This window comes from Grampus griseus (genome assembly GCF_964374135.1).
Source record: "Grampus griseus genome assembly, chromosome: X".
Lineage (NCBI taxonomy): Eukaryota > Metazoa > Chordata > Mammalia > Artiodactyla > Delphinidae > Grampus > Grampus griseus.
The window spans coordinates 1,648,531-1,676,075 of NC_138999.1; the positions used below are offsets into that span (position 1 = coordinate 1,648,531).

The 27,545-nt window shown below is 49.1% G+C and overlaps 1 protein-coding gene across 5 annotated transcripts in view; it reads left to right on the forward strand.

Annotated features, from left to right (window-relative positions):
* Positions 1-1,850: 1,850 nt before the first annotated feature.
* The window catches only part of LOC309839234 (CD99 antigen-like), a 34,614-nt gene continuing 8,919 nt past the window's right edge, over positions 1,851-27,545 (forward strand). For all 5 annotated transcript variants that reach the window (XR_014298489.1, XM_082680894.1, XM_082680896.1 and 2 more), the window contains exons 1-8: positions 1,851-1,993; positions 16,816-16,848; positions 18,123-18,161; positions 19,421-19,462; positions 20,100-20,168; positions 21,458-21,502; positions 24,654-24,698; positions 26,669-26,782. Coding sequence is in view for 4 of the 5 variants with exons in the window: in XM_082680894.1 (XP_082537020.1) it covers positions 1,927-1,993; positions 16,816-16,848; positions 18,123-18,161; positions 19,421-19,462; positions 20,100-20,168; positions 21,458-21,502; positions 24,654-24,698; positions 26,669-26,782 (454 nt within the window). In the remaining variant the exon portion in view is untranslated. The remainder of the gene's footprint in view (positions 1,994-16,815; positions 16,849-18,122; positions 18,162-19,420; positions 19,463-20,099; positions 20,169-21,457; positions 21,503-24,653; positions 24,699-26,668; positions 26,783-27,545) is intronic.

The window sequence follows — 27,545 nt, forward strand, 5'->3', positions numbered from 1 at the left end:
CTTATGGACTTCACATGGGCTCTGTGGTGTTTGGATACAAGGGAGGAAGCTTTTTCAAGTAATTTAATTTTCATTCTGGAAGTTAGAGTTTTCTGAAGCCAAAGCATCTGCATGATGTTATGGAAATTTTTATTTTGAACTAAGGAAGGCAGCACTTAAAAAAAAAAAGAAGAGAAGTAGCCAAAAGTCATCTTAATAAATTACAGAAGCCTTCAGAATGCCTCCCTGTAGGGACATAAATCTAAAACCTCCAACCCTGGCATTCAGAGAGCAATGGTGCCTGAGGTTATGGCTGATGATGGGGACTCAGCCCCTCAGTGACCAAATGCACACAGCCTCCAGAAGCTTCTAAAAAGAGAAAAGTGTCAGCCGTGGTTCAGCTCAATTGTCGGAGCCTGGAGATTTGCCAGGTAGGACTTTTCTTTTGAAGGTAATTGGGGTGAGCTGAAAAGTTCCCAGGGAAGGGTCTTTGGAATTTGACCTGGGCAGGAAGCACATGGTTTCTTTATCTATGCTTCTTTCAGAGGCTGGCTTACCTCAAGGTGCCAAAATGGCTGCAGCAGCTCCAACATCCCCTTCCTCCCTCAGAAGTGCCCTGGACGTCCTCTTGTTTACAACTGACCAGGGTCCATATGTCCTCTATTGGCCCCAAGACTGTGGTCTGGGAAAGGGAAAGTGGTAATTGGCAGAGTCAAGGCTGAAAAGCGAGGGGTAGAAAAACATATAGAGAGAAATTTCCCTGGAGGTATTGGGCTCTCTGGCTGAGTGGTCAACCCAGGTTAGCTACAAGAAGGGACACTTCAAAGACGGTTTTTTTGGTTTTTGTTTTCGCCCGAAAATGATTACATTACCTTCCTGCCTGTAGTCTACAATCATGTGTTGGGGTTTCAGTTGGCCGAGAAAAGGAACCACCTTCTCCCTGGGTACAGGTGTGTTTGTTCAGATTGCTGGTCTTGTAAGATAAGCAGTCTGGGGGCCCTGGGGTGTGGGTCCAGGCACCTCTGGCCAGATGTGTGTCTGACCCAGTGGGTACACGTGTCCGTTGTGTATGGCGGCAGATGGCGGTGGAAGGACAGGTGTCAGGAGGGCAGGGAGGAGGGGCCCTGAGTCATCCCGGGAGCCGGAGGGGTGTGATGGGTAAGACCTGGCCCTGGATGGGTAGGGTCGGGAGGGTAGAATTCCGGAATGTGACTCAGTGCTATTTCTGTCTGACACCTTCGTTCCAGTGTCCTGAAGGAACACGGATAGAATTTTAAGCTAATATCTTAATTTAAAAAATATTGTAAGCCCGGGACAGGGAAGGGCACCCACATTGCAGCTGTGGCTTGTGACTGTCGCCAGAGATGCCTCTCCCCCCCACCAACCTGGGCGCCAGCTGCTTCGGATGGGGGAGGGGAGACATGTCCCACCCCTCCCCACCTCCGGCTCGGCGGGGAGACGCTTCCGGAGCCCGGAGGCTCCTGCAAAGGAGGCCCTTGGTCAGGCTGGGAAGTAAGGGCGGCCCTGCGCCCGGAAACCCCTACCCGTGCTCTGCGCTCTGCTACTCCAGACTGGACTTTGGGGACCGCGGGCTGTTGCACCCGAGGCAGGGGGTCCACTCTTAGCAGACCCCGGAGCGGGGGCTTCACTCCGTTGTCTAGAGAGGCCGCCCGGGGGGGTCCCCGTTAAAGAGGGGTGGGAGGGTGGAGACGCGGCCCTCCACTTTGGGAGCAGGAGAGACTGGCCTCGCCCCGCCTCCCGAGCGCGTGCCCTGCCCCTGCGGCTCCCTGTGGCCCAGGGGTGGGGCGGCCGCCAGCGGGGAGGGCTGAGGCCGGGGCGGGGCGACCGCGCTGCACCCTGACCCGGCCCCGCCCCGGGGGTGTCCCTCCCGCCGCCACCGTCCGCGCGCCACTCCCGGGACAGACACTGTGCGTCGCGGGGCGCACCATGGCGCGCCGGGCGGCCCTCGCGCTGCTGCTGTTCGGCCTGCTTGGCACCCAGGTGCCCACCCGGGGTGAGTGAGAGGCGGCCGGTGGGGCTCACGGGGGCGCGGGCCTGGCTTGGGGACCCGCGTCGGGGCCCCAGGGAAGGGCCATGGGAGGGGGTCGAACCTTGGGGGACGGACGCTCCGTGTGGGGTGGACATACTTCGGGGGGCATAGTGCGTAGGACACGTAGTTTGGGGGTCGCACTGGGGAAGCATGCACCTCGGGGGCGCGCTGTGCGGGGCCTACACACGTTGGGGGACGCATGGCGAGGGACGTATTTTGGGGGCGCACTGTGTGTGTGGGGGGGTGGCGCGTGGAGGGCGACGCGCCGGGGAGCCCTGAGCCGTCCTTCCCGCCTAGAGGGACCCGCTGTGCCAACGGGTGGCCAACGGCCCAAGGAGGCGGCCTTACCCTTTCCTCCCCGCTTTCTTCCCGGGCGCCTTTGCACTCACTCCGCAGGCGGAATGTCAGCGTTTGTTTTCACATTCACAGACTCTTAAAAGTTGGAAGGCCCCTGGGTGGGGCGGTGGCCCCCGAGTCCCCTCCCCCTCCTCCTCCCCCCGGGGTTCCCTTCAGTTCCCGGGCGCGGGTGTGCGCCTCTGCGGCCGCCCCGCGCCCCGGCCAGAGCGCTGGCAGGGCCCGGGGACCGCGTCTTTGTTCAGGCGCTCGGTGGCCGCCTCCGGGCGCCACGCCCTGCGGCCCGGGACTAAATTTGGACTCGGCCGGGGAGCCTGAAACCCGGGAAAGGGGGAGGAAGCCAGGAAAAACTCGGGGCTCTAGAAACGCTCAGCAGCTCTTGCGGTGTCCGGGCCGCGGGGACTTTTGGCGAGCGCGCGGTCGGGTGCAGAACGACGCCGCCAAGGGACACGTGTTCTCAGCCGATCGTCCGTGTGTCCGAGTAGATAATTCGGAAAACCGCACCCAAAAAAGTGTCAGGAGAAGGACAGGACGCCCGGGACGCCCACACTCCCCAGCCAACCTGGCCTGTTTCTGGTTCTTGCCTGCGTTTTTCTGTCTTTCTTCTTTTAAAATGGAAGTTGAGATCCAGTTTTCCTGTCTCTCTCTTCTTTGAAAAGGAAAGTTGGGATCCTGCTGGGCGTGGCATAAAAAACGGGTTTCTCCGACTAACGGTTGTTTTCTGTCCTTACGTGGTTATTTTTAAGTGCACAGCCACTAGGGCAGTGTCTTTTCAGGAGTGGTCTGGTCGGTGGAGGACACGTTTTAGGAGCCAGACACAGGACAGAGAAGGCCCGGTGTTTACCTGGAAATTTCCAGCTCAGCGCTAGAGGTTGAATGTTGAGCCCTGGTCCCCCGCCTGAGTTTTATTTTGGGGAGGATTTGCTAATCGATGTCTGCATTTTTAAAATGTGTGCCACGTATTCTAGAAGTTGTGTGTTCGTTGCAGGCTTTAGAACCAATTCAGCCTGATCCACGGGAAACTCTTGGAATAGTTTACAGCTTGGTGGGGAGGGCCTGGGATGGGTTTCCTGTTTCTCTGTTTCCTGCCCTAAATCCCACCTAGCTGCCTCACCACAGAGTTCTTCATTAGTGGTTTTGTTTTTTTTTTTTTCCTGCCGTGTGGTTGAGTCCCATCTGCTCACGAGAATTTTTCGTGCACCCCCCTGGCTACACCTTCATTCACGTTTCGTGAGTTAATTGCCCTCTGAGCCCTTAACCGTGTGCCTCGCCCCAGGGAGATGGATCACAAGGGGTTCCGGTCGCCCAGGAAGGTACCATCTGCTGGGGGGAGGGAAACATCTCACCAGGCAGATAGGACACAGGGCCGAAGAATGGTGACAGTCCCACAGTTCAAGGACTCCGGGGTGGGGAACACAGCCTTGGCCAGTGCGAGGGTGTGGCTGAGTTGGAAGCTGTCTCTGGTGACAGTTGTTTTTCGTGTGTTTGTTTTTTAACAGCTTTCACGTACACGTTGTATTCTGCCCTGTATATAAAATGTGTAATTTTTAGAAGAAACCCAGAGCACCGTTAGCCTGGAATTGCCTGGTTTCTATGCAGGTTGCTCCCAGCTACTCGGGGTTGGTTGATGCTTTCAGCCAGCAGATGTTGGGGCTTGAACGGCAGGGGGATGGGAGGGGGGCACAGAGCAGCGCGGGGGTGGAGAGCCAGCCTCGCCCCGAAAGAGCAGAGGGAGAACAGAGCCTTGATACGTGCTGATCTCTTGGAGGGCGCCTCCCCCGCCCCTGCCTGATCCTTCTGGGGTCCGAGGCAGGGAACGGACTCTTCCTAAGATACAAATGGGGTTTTATCAGGAAAGTTTGCTTTCGAGTTGCTGAAGTTCAGAACACACTTCCCTCTAGAAATCGGGGTTTGGCTTCGTTTCCATTCTGGCTACAGACGTCCGTTGAGTCGGGGGTAGATCTTCATCGGGGTGCAGGTAGCACTGGCCTGGTTTCTGAGGCCTTGGGACCCAGGGCTCTTGTGTTCCCAGGTTTTTCTGGAAATCCCCGTGGGACAGCGTGGGGTGGAGAGACGCAGGGGCCCTAGAAGGCAAGAGGCAGCTTCGACTTTCAATGGAGCCCTGCTTCCTCCCGCCACCAGGGACACTTGGCCATGTCTGGAAACGTTTGTGATTGTCTCAACTGTAGGGGGCGTGCTCCCGGCATGTGGCGGGTGGAGACCAGGGCTGCTGGTCCACAGCCCGCAGTGCCCAGGACGCCCCGTATTAGAGTCACCCAGCCCCAATGTCAGTCGTGCTGAGGCTGAGACACCCAGACCGAGCATGGAGACTTAATATAAACCATTTATCTATGTGTCCATCCATTTGCCTACCTGTGGCTGTGGTTTGCAACCTGGGATGACTTGGTTCCCCAGGGGGACATATGACAGTGTCTGGGGACGTTTTTGGTTGTCACACTGCGGGGAGGGGGTGCTCCTGGCATCCGGTGGGTGGAGACCAGGGAAGCTGCTGCACACCCCGCAGTGCCCAGGACGCCCCGCATCAGAGGGTCCTCCAGCCCCAATGTCAGTCGTGCTGAGGCTGAGACACCCAGGGATTTGTGTCACACGTTCCAGGTTGCTGGTGGCTGGGGGTTTGGTTTCCGTAGTCTTCCTCCAGGTAGGACACTTACATCCCGGGTTTTAGAACTCCTGGCACCTGGGCGACCTAAGTGCGGACCGGGTGGGAAATGGGTCCAGGAAGGTGCTGAATCGAGGACCCCACGCTCCGTGCCAGCCTCTGCACAGTAGCCAGTGCCGTTCGAAAATCCAGAAACGCCTATAGGGAAAGCGACACTTGCGGGGCACCTGCTAGGTTTCCGGGGATTCCCTCCTCATCCCCACCCGAGCAGGTGTGGCTTCTCCGGCTTCCCGTCCGGCTATTCCTGTTTCTGCCTGCCACGCAGAGAAAGTGAGTTTCATTGTCCTGCCTGCGTGTTCGGCTCTGATAAAAAGTTAATTGCGTGTTATTTCCTTTAGGGCTTTGGCTTTTTCTTCATTCTCAGTTTATGATGGTTCAACCCCCCCGCCTTTTTTTTCCATCTGGAGATATGAAAATACTTGATTTGGGGGGGGCGGTTTCTTCATGGGGGGAGATGCACTTTTCTTCATCTGGGTGATATGCTGAGTGTTCGGAAAAAGAATGCAAGTGGTCGAGTAGTTATATCCATCCGACGTGTAGGAGGCAGGGTTTTCACGGATGAAATGTGGAATTTTTTCCAGCTGAGGTTTTCCTCCCAAAGGAGACTGACTACCACACACATGGAGCCCATGTGTTTGTTCCTACTGAGATTTTCCAATCACGGTGGCTTCTTTTAGGGAGAAAAGAATCCCATGCTTGTGTATGACTTACAGACGGGGTTAGAAAGAAGACGGAGGTTGTCTTGGGGTGAGGTGTCAACTCATTCAGCGTCCTGGCTTTCCACAGAATCCTTCAGACACCCAGCTGTTGGAGGACGCCCAGCCCTGGTGGCAGCTGGGAAGACACATCTGGCACAAGACATCTCACGGAGTCCCCATGTGGTTTGTTCTGACACCCGGGTGTCCGTCCCATGTAAATCAGTGGAGATTGCCCTTTGATCTCCTTTGCCAGTTCTTAGGGTTAACGATGGAGTGTGTGTTTACAGATCTCCGCAAGTCCTTCTGGGGGGATGCAGTGGTTTTGGAAGCGTTTTCTGCAGACAGAGGGGTGTGTTCTAACCCTCAGAGGATGACACATACTTGAAAATGAACTACCCGCAAGCACTGTTATCAACATGGGTTTCGTGATACAAGTCACGGCAGCCCCTTCCTGGCGGTAGTGTTTACCAGAGCGTCTCTGGTGGAACAGGGAAGGTGTTGTTGGGGAATTAGAATTCAACCCAACATCAACCCAGAAAGCCTCTCTGCCACGGTAAAAGGGAAAGAAACCCATTTTATGATTGAGTGAGCGTGACGCCAGGATGTGACGTGCATCACAGGTGACCCACTAAGGCCGCAAAGACGCACTTTTAAAAGTAGCTAAGTAAATGTCACCCGTTCTATACAGGTCGTCAAAACAGGCTCCTTTAGCCACTGAAAATATTTACCCACCTTGGAAAAGGACAGAGAAAGATCTTCTGGAAGCAAAGGGCGAGGGAAGAGAAGTCTCTTCCTTTGTTTCCACCAGGGCTTTTATTTTTCATTTACAGTCCCTTCCAACCTTATAGGACAAAGACCCACATCACACACACATGCACACATACACACACATGCACACAGACACAGATACACACACACACATACACACATAGACACTTCAGTCACAGTCAACAGCCGTGAATATTCTGTTATATTTGTGTCCTTCTGGGAGAATGGCCAGGTTGTGTAGGATACACAAATGGTTGGTCTTAGGAGATGCTGCCGTATTGCTTCTGATTTTGGCTTTATCCTCCCAGGGAGTTCTGGTTGCCCACCCAACACTACGTGTTCTTTTTTTGTTCGTGCCTAATCTCTTGGGTGAAAGAGGTTAACTAACCAGAATTCCTATGTGTATTGACCTAATAATAGGACAGGCACACCTCAGAGAGATTGCGGGTTCGGTTCCAGACCACCCCAGTAAAAGCAAGTCACATGAATTTTTTGGTTTCCCAGTGTATGTGAAAGTCATGTTTACATTAGACTGTAGTCTGTCGAATGTGCAGTGACATTATGTCTTAAAAAAAAAACAATGGGTCTTCCCTGGTGGCGCAGTGGTTGAGAGTCCGCCTGCCGATGCAGGGGACACGGCTTCGTGCCCCCGTCCGGGAAGATCCCACATGCCGCGGAGCGGCTGGGCCCGTGAGCCATGGCCGCTGAGCCTGCACGTCAGCAGGCTGTGCTCCGCAACAGGAGAGGCCACGACAGTGAGAGGCCTGCGTACCGCAAAAAAAACCGAAAACAAAACAATGAACATGGCTTAATTGAAAAATACTTTATTTCTAAAAAATGCTAACCATCCTCTGAGCCTTCGGAGAGTTGTAGTAGTAACATCAACGATCACTGATCAAAGGTCACCGTCACACACGTATCATAATGCAAAAGTTTGAACGATTGCGAGAATTACAAAATGTGACACAGAGAAATGAAGTGAACAAACGTTGTTGGAAAAGTGGCACCAATAAATTTGGTCGAAACAGGGTTGCCCCAAACCCTCAGTTTGTAAAAAACATAGTAAAGCTAAATGCAATAAAATGAGGTCTGCCTGTGTCTTTCACATCTGCATCTGTATCTGTCCACATAGGGACACAGGAGTTCCTTTTTTTTTTTTTTTTTTTTTTTTTTTTGCTTTTTGGAATCTCCTGTTTGTATTCTTCGCCTAATTCTTTTTTTTAAAATTAATTAATTAATTAATTAATTAATGGTTGTGTTGGGTCTTTGTTGCTGCACGCAGGCTTTCTCTAGATGCAGAGAGCGGGGGCTACTCTTCATTGCGGTGCACGGGCTTCTCATTGCGGTGGCTTCTCTTGTTGCCGAGCGCAGACTCTAGGCGCGTGGGCTTCAGTAGTTGTGGCACGCAGGCTCAGTAGTTGTGGCTTGCGGGCTCTAGAGTGCAGCCTCAGTAGTTGTGGCGCACGGACTTAGCTGCTCCGTGGCATGTGGGATCTTGCCGGACCAGGGCTCGAACCCGTGTCCCCTGCATTGGCAGGCGGATTCTTAACCACTGCGCCACCAGGGAAGCCCCTCTTTGCCTAATTCTTATGGCACTTTTGGGAGTCGGTACACGGCTGTGTTAGTTTCAGCTTTGTCTTGAATGACTCGGTGTGGCCACCGTCTCGCTACTCGTATTATTTTTTAAAAATCCCGTAAACAGAAAACCAGAAACTTCCTTTTTTTTTTTTTTTTCTCCCCCTAGAGTTAGATACAAGCCCTCTAAGCGGTGTTTTTCTAGTGGCGATTAGGAACCCTTGGACAGGCTGGGAATGTAGTGCACGTCCAGCAGCGTTGAAACAAGGAAGATCAAATAGAGTAGAGTAGAAAACACCAGCATACTTTACCCATGCTTTGCTAAGTAAGCATCGGTGTGGCTTCGGTGCCAGTTCAGCTGTCTGGGTGGACTGGGCCGTGTCGTAAAATGTCTTTATTTCCGCAGAAGGCAGGCGGGGGCGTTTGAAACCCGTTGCAGATCTGAACCCCTTTTCCATCGCTCTTGCTTTCTGCACTTGGACGTTTTTGATAGAATCCCTCTGTTTTCAAAAAGGGCCATAAAGCCGCAGGGCATCAGCAACTTTTCAAAGAGCCAAGTAATGACTCCCAAGGGTGCTTTTGAGAAGGAAAAAAAAAGAGAGAGAGAGAGAGAGAATTCATTTTCATTGCTGCCTGTTCACCGCCCTTCGTGAGAAGGCAAAGAGCCAGACCTGTTGTATTCCGGGACTTGGAAGGCATTCGTCATCCGCAGACAATGCAGCCAGCGAATTCCGGCTGTTTCTGTTTGTGCATCCGCAGGGCGTTCCACCCTCCCCTCCCCCTCGCCTCCCCTCCCCTTCCCTCCCCTCCCCCTCCCCCCGCCCTGACTCGACTCAATGCTGAGGAATTAATTAAAGACTAGTGGCCTGGCTGGAGTGAGGTAGCGCTGGACAGGTGTGATTGATGATTGATTGGTGCATGGATGATAGATAGATAGATCATAGGTTTATAGAGGATGGATGGATAAACAGACAGATGGTGGAAGATAGATAATGGATAGATGATAGATAGACACAGGATAGATGGAGAGATGTCAAAAGATAGATGATGGATGGATGAATGGATGGATAAAAGATGATAGATAGATGCGACAGATTAGATAGAAGATAGATAGATAGATGATAGATAGATAGATAGATAGATAGATAGATAGATAGATAGATAGCTGCAGTACCTATCTCAAGTGGTTGCCAGTTGGAGGGGGCCATTATCTCACTGCTCTGAAACCACCAGCACCTAGACTCACCATAAGCACATCACCAGGCAGTGGGTTATGATCTCTGCATTCCTACAAGATAAGGAGCTGACTCAGAGTTGGGGAAGGAATCAGCGCATGGGAAGGACAGAGCAGAAGATGAGTCTCAGCTGGGGTGTGGACTGCATCCTGCTACCACAGAGAAAGCTTTCCTGGTCACCTCTTGGAAGGCAGATGCTGGTTCCCCTGCAGTCCCGCCCCCAGATCTCTCTCCACCCTACGCTAACTTCCATAAATGCTGATAGATCTGGTCCATCTGGATGCACCCACGGTGTCTACATTGCTTCATATCCCGGGCTTCTTATGATGTTCTCCCAGGCCGGCATGTCCTCCTTCACTCCTGCTTCTTGTGATAGGACCATTTGCCCAGATTCTCAAAATGAAAAGTCAGCTTTCATTCCTGCCAGCTCCTTCTCCCATATCCGATGTTAGCGAATCCTGTTGATTTCATTTTCTAAATCTTTCTCCACCTATGCTCCTGTCTCCATTTCTGCTTTCATTTTTAAGGCTCCCCCTGCTCCCCCAAAATCCTTCCAGGAAGAATACAAGAAGCCCTTAACCATTTTCTTTCCTGGATGCTCAGGTACTTTGAGAAGGCCTGGGGACTCCCCCTCAGAATAACATTTCTTTTTAATGCATAAAATAAAATACATAGGACTGCCAGGGAAACGGATTATATTAAACCAGCCACCCAGTGTGCAGGGGAAGAAGATGCTGGCCTTAGCTGAGGGTGTTGGCAGAGCCTGGACCAGGACAGCAGAAATGAGAGAGAAGGGACCAGCTGTGTTAAGGAGTAGTAAGGAAATAAAAATCTATACTAGTGGCTTGCAAACCGGCCCCCAAAGTTTTTTCTTTAATTGGCCTGGGGCACAGCCTGGGTCTCGGGACTTACGAGGTCTCCTTGGATGTGCAGCCAGAGATGAGAACCAAGATCTGTATTTGAGCTTCAGAAACTGTAATGTGCATAGGAATCACCCATGGAAATGCTTTAGTCTGGCTGGGAGGGATGCTGAGGGCTTCCTGTAGGAGGGCAGCCTCTTATCGGGGCTTTGGGGACTGAATAGGAGTTTTCCTGGTATGGACAGAAGAGATTGGCATTTACGGCCAAGTAGAGGATTCGAGGGAAGCCCCAAGGACGGACAAGGTGCCCAAACTGTATGACCCCTCAAATCATTCACAGGTTGCTGGGGGGATTGTAAATTTTCGAGGGACATAGAGTGACATCTATTGTATTTCTATAACATCTTACCGAAAAACCTGAGTGAACTTCTTGGCCATAGTAGTGATTGTACCATCCATCCTCAGCATTCAGATTCCATATTTGCAAATCTGCCTACTTGCTACAATTTATTGGTAACTCCCAAATTGATACTGAGTTCAGGGATTTGTGCCCAGCTGCAAAAACACGGAGTCACCTCTCCGGTCTTAGATTGTAAACAAGTATCTGTGTCGTGCCGCATTTTTGTGCTTTATGCTTGCGATTTTGCTTCTAAGCACGAGAAGGTTGCCGCGTGCCTGAAATACGTGTGTGAGATGAGCTTCCTTTAGGCAGGAGAAAGAGTGCTGTGAGCATCAACAGTCTAGATTAAATAAGGTCAAATTCCACAGAAACATGCATGAAACAAGGTTATGTGCGATTAGCTGATGGCGGTGTGACCTGAGGGCGCAGGGACTTAACCCTGGAGTTCCCCAGGAGCCATGATTGAATATTATTAGCTCATTCAGCATTTCCGGTGACTGTAAGAACAGAACCACTACGGATGACGTGCCTTGACTGTGATTAATAAACAGAACTGTCAGGTCTAGGTTAGGGGCCTTGGGCCAGTTTCTGGAGATGCAAAGCCTCTGTGGACTGATCAAGTTTGGGGCCTTCTGATGGGTCATTTAGGGCCAGTGCGAAGGGGCAGGGCGGTGACCCAGGGTGAAGGGTGATAAAATTGGAAATGGATTTGGGGCTTTGAATCAGATCCTGGAGATTATCTTTCAGGGTGACAATGACTTGGTTTCCTAGCTCAGGGAGACTGAATTTACCGGGGTCCTAGAACTACCTCCCTACAGCCGGGATGAGGGTCCTGGGCCACTCTCGCCATCCCAACCCACCCACCAGGATCAGCATCACCTGGAGGTTGCTAGAAATGCAGGTTCACAGGCCCGGCTCCCACCCACTGAGTCAGTGTCTTTGGTATCAGGGCCCAGGAACCTGGGCTCCCCAAATTCTAAAACTCACTGGTCCATGGCACCCGGAGCCCAGCCCACAGCTCCCCAGATGCTCTGGGTTCTTCCAAAGCTTGACCCAGCCCAGAGTGGCACCCCCAGGGTTATGGTACAAGAGAAGAACCTTTCCCCTCCTTGTCACAAAATCTGTAAGGCAGAATGTTCAATGACATGGCTCGAGAAACGGCAAAACTATGTCTGGAGCAATTCCTTCCTAGCTACAGAAAAGTAAGGGCATCTCTAATATTTAGAAATAAAATAAGATCAAACAGCATTCACCATCACCTCTGGCCCTGGACCAGCCCTGAAGAGCAGTGACCAGCCTGCACGGGGCCAGGGCCGGGGGGACCCTGGTGTTGCCGTTGACATTGCAGGGGACTGGGGGTGAGTTCTGGGGTCTCCGTTTCTTCCTCCCTAAAAGAGGGTCTTGCAGATCAATGGTATTATCTAGACAGCTCCAGGAGCATGCAGGCCGTCCAGAAAATTCATCCATGGCTACTGTTAGTTTTACGTGATTCTTACCTCATTAGTAGGAAAATCTGAAAGCCCAAGGAATCTTTTAACTGCCTAATTTTTATTTTGATTCTAACTTTATTTCTAGAATTTATTTCTATTTTATTTGTGCCTGTGTTTATATTATTAGGTTCTGTGTGTAAATGATAAAATTTATGTATAATTCATAATTTCTATAATTTATTATTATAGAAATTTAAATTTTATCTCTACCCTTATTTTCTTTCTAGAGTTTGTTTCATGTATACATATATCCACTGATATAATTCATAGGTTCTGTGTATAAATTATAAATTACATAATTTATAGTTCATTATTATAAAATTTATATTTTCTAATTTTATTTCTAGAATTTATTTCTATTATATGTATACAGGTGTTCATTTACATAATTGATAGGTGTGTATAAATTACATAATTTATAATTTAACTTTTAATTTATAATTATAAAAATTTCTATTCTCATTTTATTTCTAGAATTTATTTCTATTATATGTATACACATGTTCATTTATATAATTGATAGGTGCTGTGTATAAATTATAAGTTACATAATTTATAATTTAATTTATAATTATAAAATTTATTTCTTATTCTAATATTATTTCTAGAATTTATCTCTTATATTTAAACATATATTCATTTACATAATGATAGGTTCTGTGTATAAATTATAATTTATATAATTTGTAATTTATTATTATGCAACTTTATCTTAGTTCTTTTCTAATTTTGCTTGTATAATTTATTTCTATTTTATTTGTATATATTTATTTATATAGCTTATAAATTCTGTCTAAAGTATAAATGACATAATTTGTAACTTCTGTAATTATATTTAATTTCTCTTCTAATTTTGTTTCTAAAGCTTATTTCTACTTATTTTTATATATTTATATAATTTATAAGTTCTGTATATAAATGATAAATTCTATAGTTTGTAATTTCTGTAATTATTATTGCAACTATATTTTCTTTCTGTTCTAGTTTTCTTTTTTCTTAATTTTTTACATATTATTTTTGGCTGCGTTGGGTCTTCGTTGCTGCGTGTGGGCTTTCTGTAGTTGCGGCGATCGGGGGCTACTCTTCTTTGTGGCGCGCGGGCTTCTCATTGCGGTGGCTTCTCTTGTTGCGGAGCACGGGCTCTAGGCTCGCAGGCTTCAGTAGTTGTGGCTCACGGGCTCAGTAGTTGTGCTTTGTGGGCTCTAGAGCGCAGGCTCAGTAGTTGTGGTGCTCGGGCTTAGCTGCTCCGTGGCATGTGGGATCTTCCAGGACCAGGCCTCAAACCCATGTCGCCTGCATTGGCAGGCGGATTCTTAACCACTGCACCACCAGGGAAGCCCCGATCTATGTTTTGTTTCTGTTCTAGTTTTGTTTCCGTATTTATTTCACTTCTTTTTCCATTTGTATAATTTATAAGCTCCGTGTATAAATTGTGTAACTGATCATCTCTATAAATTATTATCAGTAGGATTTATATTCTCGTTGTGATGTCTGCGTCAGTGCGCCACCCTAATTTAAGGGAAACCGGATTCGGGCCTCGTGCTGTGCGCTCGTCACTTGCACAGTTCGTGGTTGTGGAACCTCAGATTCGCGGTTCAGCGGGTTTGTGAGGCACGTGCAGCTGCACAGCTCCCCCGGAGGAGCCGGCGCCCAGGGTGGCCTTGGGGACGTCCTGGGGCTTGTCCTCGGTCTCGGGAGGAGGGAGCCGAACAGATGGCTGGGGGGGGAGGGCGCACGGCGGTGGGGGAGGGCGCACGGCAGGGGGTGTGTGTGCTGTGGGGATGACTCAGGCCCTGCGTCTGGCGGGGCCGCCTCACATCTGGAGGTGTCCCCTTCCGCATCTGGAGGTTGGAGGGGCCGCCTGGAAGCTGCAGAGGCAGTGCAGGCTGCCTCCGATGGGCTGGGCAACGGCAGCCGGAAGAGAAATGCCTGGGTGTCCCCCTCGGATGCCCGGCCCCTCCCCCAGCCCCACTGGGTCTGCTGTTCCTGGGTTTTCGTGCGGGACCCCGGGGGCTCAGCAGAGGGCTCTGAGTTGAGCCGTGACCTCTCCTCTAAGCGAGGCCACGTCAACGGTACTCAGGAGCCCAGATGCACGGGGAGCAGGGCGGGGCACGGGGAGCGGGGTGGGGCACGGGGCCCAGGTGGGCTGGGGAGGCTCCAGGCCCTGGACACGGAGCTACCAGGCAGACAGACAGACATGTGCACACACACGTGCACGCATGCTCACACGCAGGGCACAGACACGCATACATACACAACACTCACGACGCATATTTGCGCGCGCACGCGCCCATGAGCACATACCTGCACCGCACAAGCACCAGTGCACGTGGACATGCATGTGCACAGGTACACGTGGGCACGCGTGCAGTTCACCCACATGCAGTGTGCACGCCCGCGGGTGCACGTGCTCACAGACACGCGCACACGAGTATACTCACGTGCACATCCGTACACAGACACACCCACACAGGAGCATGCGCGCGCACGCATCACGTGTAGCAACATCTTACGTTCAAGTGTGTTGCTGTTGGTTTCAACATTCCAAAGAGCCTTGTCTGCTTGTTCTTTCCAAATCCCCGTCCGAAACGCAGCATCTCCGCTCCTTGAATCGCACTGTTTGGGGTTACTTGCCTCCCCGCCCCCGCCACCGTCAGGTGTGGAGGCGTCCCGATGGCAGGGGCGCTGAATATCTCAGGAAGGTCCCAGCGCCGTCGCTTCGGCAGAGGGAGCGTAGAGGGAGTGATAACGGTTGCGGGTCTCTAGGCAGACGTACAGGACCAGAGACGCGCATGTATGTGTAGGCTCTGCACCTGCCCGGGGGGCTCTTCGAGGCTGAACAAATCCCACCCTCCCCAGCCGCCCTGGCTACCACGTGGACATCTGCCACATGCTGCAGGAACAGCTGAAACCACACCTGTCCCTTCCGGGCTCTGAGATCCAGAAACCAGCGCCCCTCCCCCCGCGAGGGCTGGGGTCCGTCTGACGCAGGGCCTTCCCGGATGCTGCTGCTTCTGCTGCCTGTTGTTTTCTTTGTTTTTAATTCGGGGGCACATCTCATTGTTCATGTCGTAGTTTTTATGGAAGTAGAGTTGATTTACAATATTAGTTTCAGGTGTACAGCAAAGTGATTCAGTTAAATATATATATATATATATATATATATATATATATATATATATAGCAGATTCTTTTCCCATGTAAGTTATTACAAGATATTGAATAGAGTTCTGTGTGCTCTACAGTAGGTCCTTGTTGTTTATCTATTGTATATATAGTCATGTGTATCTGTTAATCCCATACTCCTAATTTATCTGTTCCCCCCTCCCTTTCCCCTTTGGTAACCGTAAGTTTGTCTTCTATGTCTGTGAGTCTGTTTCTGCTTTGTAGATAGATTCATTTGTGTCGTAGTTTAGATTCCACATATAAGTGATATCATAGGGTGTTTGTCTTTCCCTGTCTGACTTTCTTCCCTTAGTATGACAATCTCTAGGTCCATCCACGGTGCTGCAAATGGCCTGCTTTCATTCTTTTTTACCTGCCTGCCTGTTCTTAATACACACATGGAAAATCACACACACACAAATACACTTCCCAAACTGCACGTAGACACACTTACATATGGGCACACGCCCAAACTACACACGTGCACATACAAAACCCCACATATACACATACACTACACACACCACAAATACACACATGCCAACTGCACTTAGACACACACATGTGCACACATGCAAACCACCCACACACCTACACACAAAACCCCGTGGATCCCAAACAACTCAGTAAACGGACACACACACACACCCCCAATCGCTCACACACATAGCTGCGCGCGCACACACACACACACACACACACACACACGAGAGAGAGAGACAGAGACAGAGACAGAGAGAGACAGAGAGACAGAGACAGAGACAGAGACAGAGAGAGAGAGAGTTACAGGCTGACACCTGTCTGTGAGACATTCAGGGGGACTGAACACATTGCAACCTTCTGGAGGCCCCCGGGGATGAAGGTGGCTTGTTACACGCCCAGCACTTCCTGACATGGGACACGTGTGCTTTTTGCTTCTGCCCCTGCAGGACGATCCTCCGACCTGCTGTCACCCTCCTTTCCGCTGACCGGACGGTCCAAGTGGACTGTTCCCCGATTCCCTAACTATGCTTTCCTTCAATCCATCATTAATTGGATAGAAATAGAAATCGTATTGAAATTGCTTCAGTAAAGCGGTAGCAACAGGATAGAAGCACCGTGGAATTAAAGGCAGTTTCCCCCGTTCTCTGGGATCACAGGAAATTTAAAAGAAAATGTACCTTTTTCCGGGTTGTCTGGTGTTTCTACGAGAAGTACATTTTGGTCGCGTAATTATAGAGATGTTTTTCTCTCCATGTTTTTTCTCCATCGTGTATTGGAAATCGTTACTCACCTATTTCAAAACACCTGCTTTCTTAGACTAACGCACGTGCAGAATTATCATGGTTTCCCACTAATTTAATTGCTGCTAAACTCTAAGGATGTCCATAATGTAAAACCTAAGCTGACATGTTCTTACGTTTACGCATGAGAGTGAATATTTCAAATGAGAAATCACAGCATGTGATGCATTTTCAAAGCCACCAGACATCTCAAAATCATGCCCTTTTTTAATTGTCTTCTTAATTTCCCAATTTACTTTTATTTGACTTATTTCTAATTGGACTCTTTTTTCTTTTAGGCCAAGATTTTGATTTATCGCACGCCCTTGATGGTGAGTAACATTAAAACATTTTGTAAACTACAGGGAATATTTCACTGGACTATAGTAAATCTTTTGAAATATGTCTTACTGTGATAACTAGACTCACGTAGGACGAGGAAAATCAAGATGCCCTTGTCAGGGTAAATGAACCTGTTTTGGTGGAATAATTTCCACGTTCTGTGGTGGTGAATGAATGCCACGTGGGCTTGCCATGCGCTTGGGGAAGGGGCTGGTCCCCCGTGGGCTGGTCCCCTGTGGGCTGGTCCCCCATGTGCTCACTGATTCCATCCCTTGGCTGGTGGCTGCATGACCCCAGTCTCTGCCTCTGCCTCACGTGCCTCTATGTTTTCCCATTTCCTTCTGATAAAGGCACTCGTCTATAAGGGTCTGTGCTAATCCACTGTGACCACATCTTAACCAGTGTTTCCAAATAAGGTCACGTTCTGAGGTTCCCAGTGGATGTGAATTTGGGAGCCCAGTATTCAACCGAAAACATCTTTTTTTTTTTTCTAATTGGAGTACAGTTGCTTTACACCGTTGTGTTAGTTTCTGCGGTACAGCAAAGTGAATCGGTCATACGTATACCTATATCCCCTCTTTTTTGGATGTCCTTCCCACTTAGGTCACCACAGAGCACTGAGTAGAGTTCCCTGTGCTCTACAGTAGGTCCTCGTTAGTTACCTAGTTTATACATAGTACTGTATGTATGTCAGGGCCCCAAGATATCTTTTTCACTCCTGGGGTCCGATGCAGAGGTGTGAGTCAAAACCGTGAGGGCAGTAATATTCCCAAAAGCCAGCGGGGGTTACGTCTTATTCTTGATGATGAAACCCTCACTGGCTGGTGGGGAGAGATGCCGGGGAGGTGTCTGTGGTCCTAATGGCCTCAGCCCACACTGCCTGGGTTGCCTGGGGGTCCCAAGGAGCAAAAGGTGTGCTGCACGCAGTGAATGTGCACAGCCTTTGAGGGCCCCGTGTCCCTCCTTCTCCCACACAGGTCCCGGGCTCTCCCTTGTGTCCTGTGTTCTCCCGGGTTCCCCTTTCACTCACAGTCCCCCCACTTGGCGTCATGAGGTGGGAGGGGTCCTTGGTCTCGGTGGCAGCCATGGTCGACATCATCCTATGTTCCTGTTGCCGTGGGTCCTCCAGTGCTTGGCCACTGCCAGGAAAAAACGATGCTTCCAACGTTTTCTGAGTCTTTTTAAGGGAAACAGAACAGTGTCGGGAGTTGCTTTCTGTTTCCCAGCTGCAAGTTTTACTGACAGAAATGTCTTTTCTCTTTAGACAAGAAACCCACTCCGGTCCCACCAAAAAAAGCCACCGGTAAGAAGCAAAGGCGCCCAGCGTGCAAACACAGCCGAGAAATCGTTGTCGTGCGCCCCAGTTTTCCCAAGAGCTGGGTGAGACGTAGTCAGCGATTCACCGGCTCTGGGTCCAGCCTGGTTAATATTTGAATTATGCTGGGATGCGGGTGCTTTCAAGTCCACAGCGACTGTAAGAGAACGGACGCTGACACTTTGGCGAGATGCGTTTGGGTCCCCTGGAAGGCATCTCGGGATGCCTTTCTCCTGAGTGTCTGTCCCTGGTTTTGGATACTCATTTCTTGGCAGGAACAGTTTTAAGGACCCTGGGACCCTCCTATAAGCCATGAGCAAACTTCGATCTCAGCCTCTAGGAGGAGCCTACTAGCTGTCACTAACCCTTTCCAATAAAAGTCAGGAATCAGACCGATCACGGAATTGACCAAGGGTCAGATTCATTGGTGGTTAGTCACCCACAGTAAAATCGATGCCCAGAGTTACAGAGCTCTTATCACTGATTTTTTTAAAAATGTGATAGCTCTCTTCAAATGTTGGGCTTCTCATCTAGAAGGGCATCTTATGAGGGAAAAGATAGCCTTGTTCAGAGCCAGGTCCTTGACCTGTGCAGGCACGCGGAGGATGCTGGACCAGTCATTATTGAACAATGGACTTTGCTCCCTGGGGCAGCAACGGTGTTTCCCAGTCGTGACTCGTGATGGGTCAGTACATCGTGTTGGGTGGATACACAAGCTCACCTAGATGTCGCTGGGACTTGCAAAGAGTCCTTAAAACTAAGAAGGCAACCTCAGAAGCCATCAGGAGTTGTCACATCATTTTGTCAAGCACACCTGGGTCAGTTGAATCATTTTCTTGGTGGGCACAAGCCCAGATCTGGCCTCAGACTTCCCCCCTTATCTCGTACTATCTACCTTGTGGAAGTTGTTGGCAACTTGGTAGGGGAAGATGCTAGGATGAACGGTCCCCGGGGAAGAATTGTCTGCAGGCGGAAGTTGGAATTTCAACTCGGTCCATGGGCGTACTTGATTTATAAATTACTTGCATTGTTTTGGTTTGGTTTTTGCCTTTTATTCCTTTCCTTGGAGAGAAGGAGGATGTGGATACGGTCAGGAATTTGGTTTTTCTGTTGAGACGTTGGTCAGACTGGTATTCAGGAAAGTGGAGATGTGGAGATGCAGTGTTTCCTCCATCTATTAAGGAAGTCATTTCTGTTCCTCGTTTCACCCAGAACTTCAGTATTAACTATCTGTTTTTCTCCTTTAGATGATAACTTCAATTTAGAAGATGCCCTTGGTGGAGGGAACAGTAAGTGGTACCTCTTAAATCTCCTATGTGTCTGACTTGCTTATTTATCATTGCAAAGAGTCTTGTCTCTTTTAAATAAGTCGAATTCGTTTTTACCACGAAAACCTAAGGAATAGATGTATTGTTTGTTGTGGTTGAGTTTTTCTGGCTTTTATCCGTAGGCCTGCTTTTATTTTAAAGCTCTTACAGTCTTTGGGGTGATATAAGACAAACTGAATATCCTTGCCAGGGCTGGCCTCGTGGGTGCGTAGGGTCACACAGGGCTCCACACTCAGAAGGGCTTCCCTCCTTGGTGGACTGCTCTGTGGCCGCCATATTGAATTTCTTAGTACAGTTTAAGCAAGGGACTCTGCATTCTCATTTTGCCCCGGGCTCCGCAAACTCTGTAGCTGGTCCAGCCGTCTGCTTTATTTTCTGTTGGAAATACATGAATTTAAGTATTGCAGCTGGATGATGATGGAAAGAAGTCCACGGGTGCCTGTGTGTACGGGTATCCCCATCATGACAAAGTACTTGCCCCGCCGTGACAAAGGACACGCTTCCGTTTCTAACTGTTCAGTAAACCACCTGTGTGCAAGTGCACGTTTTGTTGTTTTGACTGCAAAGTGCTCATAATTGCACTTCTCCTCTTTTACAGATGACCCGGTGACACCCGAAGCACCCAAACCAAAACCTAATCCAAACCCCAAGCAGCCCGGCTCTTCTGGTAAGACCTTCTCGCCCCTGTGGGTTCTTGTGTGTTTTTCAGAGTACAGCGATTTCCATGTCAGCTGAAAGGAGGTAATTTCAGATTTAGCGCGATCTTACTGTGAACTCTCTGCGCGAGGTAATGCCCATCTTCCAGTCGTGGAAAACAGTTTTCAAAAAGATATTTTTGGTTCGGGGTTGATTTTTAGTTTGCTGATTTCACTTCCAAGGTTTTAATGGAAACTTTAAAACATTAAATGTAAGATTTTAAATATAGAGAATCAATATGGAGAAACGTATCAGCTTGTTCTTTCCCTTTAGAGAAGCTCTTGGTTTTTTTTTTTTTTTTAAAGGTTTTTGCCGCCTTTTTTCGGACACATCATAGTATTCTCTGAGTATTTGACCAGCATCAGTGTTCTGAGTTGAATGGCTGTTGAAACTTCAGATTTTGAGTTGGCTTTTTTGATTGTTTATACATTTGTTTAATTTTTAATGCAGAAAAGTAGAAATACTGCCCGTCCTCTACCACAGTGAAGATGGTTTTTCTCCCTAGTATTTTATATCAATTTAAATGAAACAACTGTTAAGTAAAACTGTCAATCTTTTATTCACACTGTGTCATAACATTATGTTTTGCTTATTAGTATTCCATAAGCATTTTCTTATGTCATTTAATAATTTTTATCATATGACTTTTCTTGGCAGTTATATACTGTCATAACTAATCCCTAATTTTGAAAATGTTATGTTTCTCTGCTATTTTAGAAGTATGAGTTGCAAAGCAAATTGAAGCCACCTTCATATGCTTTCTTATGGTTTTATTTCTTTTTTTTTAAATAAATAAATTATTTTATTTATTTACTTATTTTTGGCTGCGTCGGGTCTTCGTTGCGGTGCATGCGCTTCTCATTGCGGTGGCTTCGCTCGTTGTGGAGCACGGGCTCTAGGCGCGCGGGCTTTAGTAGTTGCGGCACGCAGGCTCTGTAGTTGTGGCTCACGGGCTCTAGGTGCGCGGCCTCGGTAGTCGTGGCGCACAGGCTTAGTTGCTCCGCGGCATGTGGGATCTTCCCGGACCAGGGCTCGAACCCGTGTCGCCTGCATTGGCAGACGGATTCTTAATCACTGCGCCACTGGGGAAAGTCCAGTAATTGTATCTTTGAAAGATTCCTTCCATAGAGTAGTACGTTTATGGGGTTCCCCGCCACCCCATGTCTGCTTTTGATTCTGATACGTTTCCCTTCACCCCAAGACATCAAGATGCTCCCGACGGTTCTGATGTGAGACATGATGCTGTCTTTTTCCTTCTAGATGGCTTTTCGGATTCGGACCTTACTGATGGGACTTCAGATGGAGGTAGGGTTCCCCTTCTTTTTTTGTCTTTCTCTCTTTTTTTTTTTTTTTTTTTAATCTTTTGTCTGCGCCGCGCGGCATGTGGGATCTTAGTTCCCCGACCAGGGATTGAACCCACACCAGGAAGGGCAGAGTGTTAACCACTGGACCGCCAGGGAAGTCCCTCCGTTTTTTATTTTATATTGGAGTAGAGGTGATGAACAATGTTGTGTTAGCTTCAGGTGTAGAGCAGAGTGAGTCAGTTCTACATAGACACGTGTCTGTTCTTTTTCAAATTCTTTTCCTGTGTAGGTGATTACGGAATATTGAGCGGAGTCCCCTGTGCTCTACCGTAGGTCCTTTTCCACCTCTGTCTTTAAAATCTTAGGTCAATGTGGAGGCAAAGCAGTATTTAAATATAATAAAAAATAAGTGTAAAATTAATATATGCTTAGAATAGTTACAACTTGATGAAATATATAGTCATTTTTATGTACTTATGTATGTATAAATGATAGTGTATATGTATGTTACATATAAATATATTTTTACTGTATTCATCTATTATGCATATGTAATCTAAAATAGGTATATGTGTAGCATATGTGTATGTAATATATAAGGAATAGCCAGACACAAGGTAAAGATCTTCTCCCCCAGGATTCCTTTGGGTCACCCTCAGGAGGTGGGGAAAGATTGTGCGTCAGGCTTGAATTTGGGCGTCACTCTTGGCCCACAGCCTCCTAGGAGAGCTGCAGACTCAGAGCCTCTGGACCTCCACCTGGAGGGAAGCTCCTTCCATGGCAGTTAACTCCAGCTTCCCCCCCCCAGGTAGAAAACCCTGGCTTCAGCCCCCAGTTTGGGAAGTCTTTTATTTCTAACTCTGCCATCGAGCTCTGGTTCTTGTTTGTTTCTTGGAGAATGGAGCGTAAACGGTGAATAATAATAATAAGATGATGTGAAGACTTCCCAGGAGGTGACCCGTGACTCTGACATCCTTGGGGAGGGACTTTCATGCTCTGATGTCTCCCCACACTCCCGCCCTGACCCGTGTTCTTCCCCCTGCGTGTAAAATCTGTTTATTGTTCCTTCTCTTTTTAAGCATTTAGGTTATACCAGTTTCTTTTTTTTTTTAAATAAAAAAATAACATTTTTATTTGTTAACTGCCTGATACTCCTTAATACTTTTTTTTGAGTTTATCGTTGATGTACAGTATTGTATAAGTTTCAGGTGTATGATGTAGTGATTCAGTATTTTTCTAGGTTGTACTCCATTTAAAGTTATTATCAGATATTGGCTCTATTCCCTGTGTTGTGCAATCTATCCTTGTAGCTTATTGATTTTATATATAGTAGTTTGTACCTCTTAATCCCCTCTCCCTATTTTGCCTGTCCCCCTGGGCACAGACTGGGAACCACTCCTCCCTACTGGGAACCACTGGGAACCACTCGTTTGTTCTCTGTATCTGTGAGGCTGCTTCTTTTCTGTTATTTTCACTAGTTTGTTGTGATTTTTAGATTCTGCACCGGTTTCTTGTACATATCTTTACGCTTTGATATTGGATGTCCTCCATGTGGTTCCCTTAAGGTGGTTTCTAAGAAGTAGGGTTTCTGAAAGGAGTTCCCACTTTTACATCCCTTCATGGATTGCTAAATTGCTTTCCAGAATGGCTGGGATCGTTGATAGTCCCACTGGTAAGAGGACCATGTAAGAGATTGCTGGGTTCATTCCTCTCTGGCCTGCCTTAAATGTTACTGGAAACATTTTTGCTTTGAATCCTTGCTTGTTGGAGTGCCATTGATTGACATCAATGGATGAACCAGCCCCCAAAGGGTTATAAGTCTGTTTCTATCAGTCACGCCCTTACGGTGACATGCTTTTTTATCGTCTCGTTTGCCTTCTACCGGGAATGCCCCTACCTCCCCTCTTGAGCTCACATACCTTTCAGAGTAAACCCCTTCTACCCTGGTCCCCAAAGTCATGTCTGCAGTGGCTAGCTGTCTACCTTCTAATTGGTTTTCCGTTTAAATTTACATCTCTAGGTGCTGTACAAGATCGCCCCATTTTGAGGAGTGTAACAGACAGGATTCTAGTTTGATACCCATGTAACGTGCTCTTACCCACTGAATGTAACAGGCCGTACGCTGGCTCTGTAGCTGCGTAACATGCAGCCCCTCCTTTGTAGCAGGCAGTGTTGCTCCATAGCCATGTAACATGCAGTGCCTGTGTGACTATACTGTAAAGACACACTGGGAGTGACTGGCTGACATTAAACAAAGCTAAAGACACCCTCACAAGTGTACAGTCCACTGGGTGGATTCCTGGTTTGTGCACTAATAATTGTACAAGCATCAGCTTAACATCAAGTATCAGGAATGGCCTGACGGTCCAGTGGTTAGGACTCTTCGCTTTCACTGCCGAGGGTGCAGGTTCAGTCCGTGGTTGGGGAGCTAAGATTCACAAGCTGCGTAGTGTGGGCAAAAAGAAAAAACAAAACGAGACAAACAACGACAAAAGCATCGAGTATCCATTGGCATTAAATGTGGAAAAAGTAGAGGGGGTGGTGAAGCGGTATCCCTTAGCCCCGGGGAAAGCACGAAGGAAGACCATACCCAGAGGTGGAGGGTCCATGGATGGCACATGGCTGACAACCACCCTTAGTGAGACTGGGGGGCCTGAGAGGTAACAGGAATGTGCCTGGGATGACCCCATAGCCATGCGAGCATTTAGGTTATACCAGTTTCTTTTTTTTCTCCACTTTTTTTTCTCTCTTTTTTTTCTCTTTTTTTTCTTCAAGGGTGGAGTAGAGCTGTGCCCACTTCTCAGGTGGGCTCTGAGGCCCTTGCTGGGTTTCTCCCCGAATCCCTGGGGGACTTTGAAGACTCAGTGGGTCTCCTGGGGCCCACCATGGGGCCAGGGGGTTGAGTCAGGTGCCAAGCCTGGATTTCAGGGACACGGGAGCAAGACAGGTGATACCTCCCGCAGAATGAGGACAGCCCCTCCCATCAGTGGAAAGGGACACCCTGATATTAACGGCCTCATCAGTCCCACGGTCATTCCTCTTAAGGAACCTTCACAACCCAGGGTCAGAGGAGCTGGTCCTTGGTATGAGTTTTCGGTTACCGAACGTCTTCCCAGCGCCATTTGTCACCAAGCCTCGTTCCTCTCTTACAGGAGGCGGTGATGGCGGCAACCAGAGGCCTGGAGGGGCGGACCAGGGTACGTACCCCTGGTTCCTGATGTCCTGGGTTCCTCACGTGTACTATTGAGGAAAGAAGGAGCCAGTGGTCACAGCCTCACTTTTAGTATTTGCAGCGTCATCTGAAAGATACTGACATGAAGAATGGTTCTCTGGACACGCGTTCCAAGGGGGCTCAGCGGAAACACAGGCAGACCCCGGAGATGCTGAGGATTCAGGTCCAGGCCACCGCAGTCAAGCGAATATCGCGATACCGCAAGTCACACGAATTGTATGGTTCCCCAGTGCATCTAACAGGGATGTTCACACTACACTGTAGTCTGTTCAGTGTGCAGCGGCATTATGGCCAAGAAAAAAACACCACGTGCAGGCCTAGATTTATAAAACTTTTTATTGCTAATGAATGCTCACCACCCTCTGAGTCTTCAGCGAGTCATAGGAGTAACGTCAGAGATCACAGATACCGTCACAAACAGAATCATAATGAAAAACTTGAAATATTAGAAGAATTACCGAAATGTGATGCAAAGACGTGAGGTGGACAAATGCTGTTGGAAAAATGGCGCTGATAGACTTGCCTGGCGTAGGGTGGCCACAAACCTTCAATTCGTTAAAAAAAAAAAAAACAGGGCTTCCCTGGTGGCGCAGTGGTTCAGGGTCCGCCTGCCGATGCAGGGGACGCGCGTTCGTGCCCCGGTCCGGGAAGATCCCACATGCCGCGGAGCGGCTGGGCCCGTGAGCCATGGCTGCTAAGCCTGCGCATCTGGAGCCTGTGCTCCGCAACGGGAGAGGCCACAACAGTGAGAGGCCCGCGTACCGCAAAAAATACCCCAAAAAACAAAAAACCCCACAGTGTCCGTGACGCGCACTAGCTTGAGGTCTACCTGCTGCCGACGGGATCTGCATTTTAAGTTCAGTCGCCCTCCCAAGGTGTCCTAAGAAGGAACGCCACCCATATTACCCAGGGTCCTCCAGAGAAACGGGACCGCTAGGATGTATAGAGATGAGTAGAAAGACACTTATTGTAAGGAGTTGGCCCACGTAGTTACGGAGGCTGAGAAGGGCCTCGATCTGCTGTCTGCACGCCGGACACTCAGGGAAGTGGCCAGTCAGTCCCCATGCAAAACACCGACAACCAGGACAGCAAATGGCGTAGGTCCCAGTCTGAGTCCAAAATCCCAAGAAGCAGGATCACCAATGTCCAAGGGCGGGAGAAGACAGACGTGCCAGCTCAGGCGGAGAGCAAATTGTCCCTTTGTGATCTAATCAGACCCTCAGTGGATTGGACGATGCCCGTCCACGTTGGTGAGGGCTTTTACCCAGGCTAACGGGTTCGAACGTTATTTTTTTCTGGAGAGGGCCACATGGACACATCCAGAAATAAAGTGTTCCCAGCTGCCTAGCAGGCCCTGGCCAGTCCAGCTGACACATAGGGTGAACCGTCCATCACACCGTCCTCCTTTTTATTCACGGGGGAGGATGTCTTGTGCACCTGCCGTGTCAAGAAACAGCTGTAGATGTGGGACGGATGCAGGTAGTTTTAGGATTCTTGGTGGGGGGTGGAAACCCCGTCACCGTAGAGCACATGAGACTAACGAAGAGGTGGGCGACTTTGATTTTTCGGAAGGTACATGAAGAGACGGCCATCTGGCTGCTTGAGGTCACACGGCCTCTGAATGGTCCCCGCTGGGATTTATCACCCACCTGAGACCTTCCTCACTGAGCTGGGAGGACAGCTGAGCTGGTCCTAGGGGTGGGGAAGAGGTGGGGTTTGGCCTCCCACTGGGAGCCAGTTCTTGGATTGGAAACAGCTCGCGTAGTAAAATGAATTCCGACGTGGCTCCGGAGTGACGGGCCCTCCGTGGTTACCGGGGGCCCCGCCTCTCAGGCCTCAGCCCCACCCTCTTCCTCCGGGCAGGGCCGCCAGCCCCCGGCGTGGTCCGTGCGCGAGGGTTACGTGTGTCATGGTGTCCTGTGCTTCCTTCCACAGCCGACTCCCCGGGGGTGGTCCCTGGGATAATCGGTGCCGTCGCAGTGGCCGTGGCCGGGGCCATCTCCAGCTTCATCGCCTACCAGAAGAAGAAGCTCTGCTTCAGAGAGAACGGTAAGGTGCTCACCGCCGCGTCCTTTCCGTGGGGCCTTGCTGCTTTGAAAAGCGTGCTTTCTTTTAAAAAAAAAGAACTAAAAAGCAGAGCTCAGGTTGGCACAAACACGTGGAAGGCGGCCGAGGGGGTCCTGAAGTGGCTAGAAAACTGGGATCTGTCTTTGTGGCTTTGATCCCAGCGTCTCCTGCGTTTAGCCGTGTGAGCTGGTGCAAGTTACTAACCATTCCATTTTGGGGGGCGGGCGTCCCCGTAACGGGGAGAGATGAGAGTCTGCGCTTTAGGATTTTTGTGAAGGTCAGTAAGGTCATGCGTGAAGGTCAGTAAGGTCATGCGTGAAGGTCAGTAAGGTCATGTGTGAAGGGCAGTAAGGTCATGTGTGAAGGGCAGTAAGGTCATGGTGAAGGGCAGTAAGGTCATGCGTGAAGGGCAGTAAGGTCATGGGTGAAGGTCAATAAGATCATGTGTGAAAGTCTTGACAGGTTGCCTGGGAGAGAGTGAGTGTGGAAGAAATGTTAGTTCTTACGATTCTTTCGTTGTTATTTACATGGACCGCCAAATACCACCGTTACAGCACAGAGATCGGAATTCCAACACTGGCCATTTTGGGACTTTGTACTCAAATGCTAAGTTACTTAGGATTCGTCCTGACATCAGTGAGTTCTGCTGTTCTGAGCACAGTTTATGTTTGTGCATTTCTGGAAGGTTCTGTCCAGGTCTGGCTTTGAGAACCAGCGAGGGCTGGGTTGCGGTGTTTGTGGCTGT